Raw genomic sequence first — 4167 nt, 5'->3', positions numbered from 1 at the left:
TCATCCCCTTGAAGAGCTACTACATCTTAAATAGTGTCCCACCTCCTGTGCCAGGAGCAGCCTCCCTCGCCCCATCCTCCATGTTGGCCTTTCACACCTCACTGATGTTCGGACGCATTTTTCATCTCTTTAATTTTTTTTACTGTTATCATCATTGTTTCACCTTCTGGATCTGATTCATCCCTGTGTCTTGTGTCCTCGCTTAGCCCTCTGCAAAGCAAGTGTGAAATATTACCAGATTTGCTAGCATTTTGCAAGAGCCAATGACTGACTACTCAAGGCATGAGTCAGCAGAGAATCAGGGCAAGCCCTTCGAGACGCTCAGATTCTCATAGCTAACGGAGATGTTTCACCTTCAAAATATTTCTCTCTTGTCTACTTATTTTGGTAAATTTGATATAGGTATATACCACTTCCACCACTGATTGCAACAGGGGAGCTGTCCTGGTGCCAGACCAATGGTGGGCGAATTCCTTAGAATTCTTAGAGCCAGAGCCAGAGCCTTGCGTGATATAAATCGGTGTAGATCCATTGAAGTCAAGCCCTTAGGTCGATAAGATTCTCACATGGGAATCATAATGTAAGTGCAGTTATTGTTGTTGATCATTACCATGAACAGGGTGGAGGAATATTAAAAAGACTTGAAAGGGAAATTGATTCATGAATTGCACATTTTAAACAATTGTTTGCTCAGTGTGAAAACCTCCCCTTTAAGAAAAGCTTTCCTTTTTTTTTAGACTCTCGGTTCAAGAATTCTTATTCCATCTATAAACCATAAGGGAATTTCCTTCCCATCTGGTTCAGCAATGGCCAAATTAGCTTTGTTCAAAACAAAGTCTGAGAAATACCCAGCCTCCACGTTTATTTGGAACTTATTTTACCAGAAAAAACTCAAGGATATCCATCCATCTTGTTTCCACCAGCATCCCGATGCTCCCCTCTCAGTGTCTAAAATCAGGGTGAAAAACTTGGAGCCATCAGTTCCTCCCAAGTGAACCAAAAATGCCACACCGTGAATGGCGAGTCCATCAAGTGCCAGAGAACAGAGGGAGGAAACAAGTGGCTTTGCAAAAATGCTGCCTAGCCAGTCTGCCATTTCATTAACAAAGCACAATCCTGACAGAATATATGTAGAAGAGGCTCTCTTTTGAAAAGGTCTCTCTCCGGTCCTCAAAGGGAATAGTTATTGGGAAGCTTTCTGGAAATTGAGGGTAGATTGAGGCTGACAGATTAGCTGCAACACAGATCCAATCCAGAGCCAGCTCCCAGGCTACATTCATCTGTTCTATTGTTCCCCTGAATTTCATCACCTACTCAGGATAAGGAGTTACCGAGACTAAATTCTCCACATGACCGGACAGGTAATTAATCCTTTGGAGGATAATACTCTGTTGACACGCCTCAAAAGCCTGCCCAGAACTGCCAGCTTTTCTTAGCCCTGGTCTACACTAGGACTTCAGGTCGAATTTAGCAGCGTTAAATGGATGTAAACCTGCACCCATGGATGTAAACCTGCACAATGAAGCCCTTTATTTCGACTTAAAGGGCTCTTAAAATCGATTTCCTTACTCCACCCCTGACAAGTGGATTAGCGCTTAAATCGACGTTGCCGGCTTGAATTTGGGGTACTGTGGACACAATTCGATGGTATTGGCCTCCGGGAGCTATCCCAGAGTGCTCCATTGTGACCGCTCTGGACAGCACTCTCAACTCAGATGCACTGGCCAGGTAGACAGGAAAAGAACCGCGAACTTTTGAATCTCATTTCCTGTTTGGCCAGCGTGGCAAGCTGCAGGTGACCATGCAGAGCTCATCAGCACAGGTGACCATGATGGAGTCCCAGAATCGCAAAAGAGCTCCAGCATGGACCGAACGGGAGGTACGGGATCTGATCGCTGTTCGGGGAGAGGAATCCGTGCTATCAGAACTCCGTTCCAGTTTTCGAAATGCCAAAACCTTTGTCAAAATCTCCCAGGGCATGAAGGACAGAGGCCATAACAGGGACCCGAAGCAGTGCCGCGTGAAACTGAAGGAGCTGAGGCAAGCCTACCAGAAAACCAGAGAGGCGAACGGCCGCTCCGGGTCAGAGCCCCAAACATGCCGCTTCTATGATGAGCTGCATGCCATTTTAGGGGGTTCAGCCACCACTACCCCAGCCGTGTTGTTTGACTCCTTCAATGGAGATGGAGGCAATACGGAAGCAGGTTTTGGGGACGAAGAAGATGATGATGATGATGATGAGGTTGTAGATAGCTCACAGCAAGCAAGCGGAGAAACCGGTTTTCCCGACAGCCAGGAACTGTTTCTCACCCTGGACCTGGAGCCAGTACCCCCTGAACCCACCCAAGGCTGCCTCTTGGACCCAGCAGGCGGAGAAGGGACCTCTGGTGAGTGTACCTTTTAAAATACTATACATGGTTTAAAAGCAAGCATGTGAAAGGATTACTTTGCCCTGGCATTCGCGGTTCTCCTAGATGTAGTCCTAAAGCCTTTGCAAAAGGTTTCTGGGGAGGGCAGCCTTATTGCGTCCTTCATGGTAGGACACTTTACCACTCCAGGCCAGTAACACGTACTCGGGAATCATTGTAGAACAAAGCATTGCAGTGTATGTTTGCTGGCATTCAAACAACATCCGTTCTTTATCTCTCTGTGTTATCCTCAGGAGAGTGAGATATAATTCATGGTCACCTGGTTGAAATACAGTGCTTTTCTTCAGGGGACACTCAGAGGAGCCCATTACTGCTGGGCTGTTTGCCTGTGGCTAAACAGAAATGTTCCCCACTGTTAGCCACAGGGAGGGGGGAAGGTTGAGGGGGTAGTCACGCGGTGGGGGGAGGCAAAATGTGACCTTGTAACGAAAGCACATGTGCTATGTATATAATGTTAACAGCAAGGTTTACCCTGAAAGAGTGTAGCCACTGTTTTATAAAATGTGTCTTTTTAAATACTGCTGTCCCTTTTTTTTTTCTCCACCTGCTGCATGTGTTTCAATGATCACAGGATCTTCTCCTTCCCAGAGGCTAGTGAAGCTTAGAAAGAAAAAAAAACGCACTCGCGATGAAATGTTCTCCGAGCTCATGCTGTCCTCCCACACTGACAGAGCACAGACGAATGCGTGGAGGCAAATAATGTCAGAGTTCAGGAAAGCACAAAATGACCGGGAGGAGAGGTGGCGGGCTGAAGAGAGTAAGTGGTGGGCTGAAGACAGGGCTGAAGCTCAAATGTGGCGGCAGCGTGATGAGAGGAGGCAGGATTCAATGCTGAGGCTGCTGCAGGACCAAACCAGTATGCTCCAGTGTATGGTTGAGCTGCAGCAAAGGCAGCTGGAGTACAGACTGCCACTGCAGCCCCTCTGTAACCAACCGCCACCCTCCCCAAGTTCCATAGCCTCCACACCCAGACGCCCAAGAACACGGTGAGGGGGCCTCCGGCCAACCAGCCACTCCACCACAGAGGATTGCCCAAAAAAAAGAAGGCTGTCATTCAATAAATTTTAAAGTTGTAAACTTTTAAAGTGCTGTGCTTAAAGTGCTGTGTGGCATTTTCCTTCCCTCCTCCACCACCCCTCCTGGGCTACCTTGGTAGTCATCCCCCTATTTGTGTGATGAATGAATAAAGAATGCATGAATGTGAAGCAACAATGACTTTATTGCCTCTGCAAGCGGTGATTGAAGGGAGGAGGGGCGGGTGGTTAGCTTACAGGGAAGTAGAGTGAACCAAGGGGCGGGGGGTTTCATCAAGGCGAAACAAACAGAACTTTCACACCGTAGCCTGGCCAGTCATGAAACTGGTTTTCAAAGCTTCTCTGATGCGTACCGCGCCCTCCTGTGCTCTTCTAACCGCCCTGGTGTCTGGCTGCGCGTAACCAGCAGCCAGGCGATTTGCCTCAACCTCCCACCCCGCCATAAACATCTCCCCCTTACTCTCACAGATATTGTGGAGCACACAGCAAGCAGTAATAACAGTGGGAATATTGGTTTCGCTGAGGTCTAAGCGAGTCAGTAAACTGCGCCAGCGCGCCTTTAAACGTCCAAATGCACATTCTACCACCATGCTGCACTTGCTCAGCCTGTAGTTGAACAGCTCCTGACTACTGTCCAGGCTGCCTGTGTATGGCTTCATGAGCCATGGCATTAAGGGGTAGGCTGGGTCCCCAAGGATACATAT

At 48.0% G+C, this 4167-nt stretch overlaps 1 protein-coding gene across 1 annotated transcript; it reads left to right on the top strand.

Moving 5' to 3' along the window:
* The first annotated feature begins 1526 nt into the window (after positions 1-1526).
* LOC142068699 (uncharacterized) lies at positions 1527-3514 on the top strand. Its single transcript, XM_075118532.1, has 2 exons — positions 1527-2384; positions 2974-3514. Exons 1-2 carry the CDS (start codon positions 1802-1804, stop codon positions 3417-3419), a joined length of 1029 nt encoding a protein of 342 aa, XP_074974633.1. The 5' UTR covers positions 1527-1801; the 3' UTR covers positions 3420-3514.
* The last annotated feature ends 653 nt before the right edge of the window (positions 3515-4167 follow it).

This window comes from Caretta caretta, chromosome 13 (assembly GCF_965140235.1).
Source record: "Caretta caretta isolate rCarCar2 chromosome 13, rCarCar1.hap1, whole genome shotgun sequence".
Taxonomy (NCBI): Eukaryota; Metazoa; Chordata; order Testudines; family Cheloniidae; genus Caretta; species Caretta caretta.
This window is presented reverse-complemented; position numbering and strand designations above follow the sequence as displayed.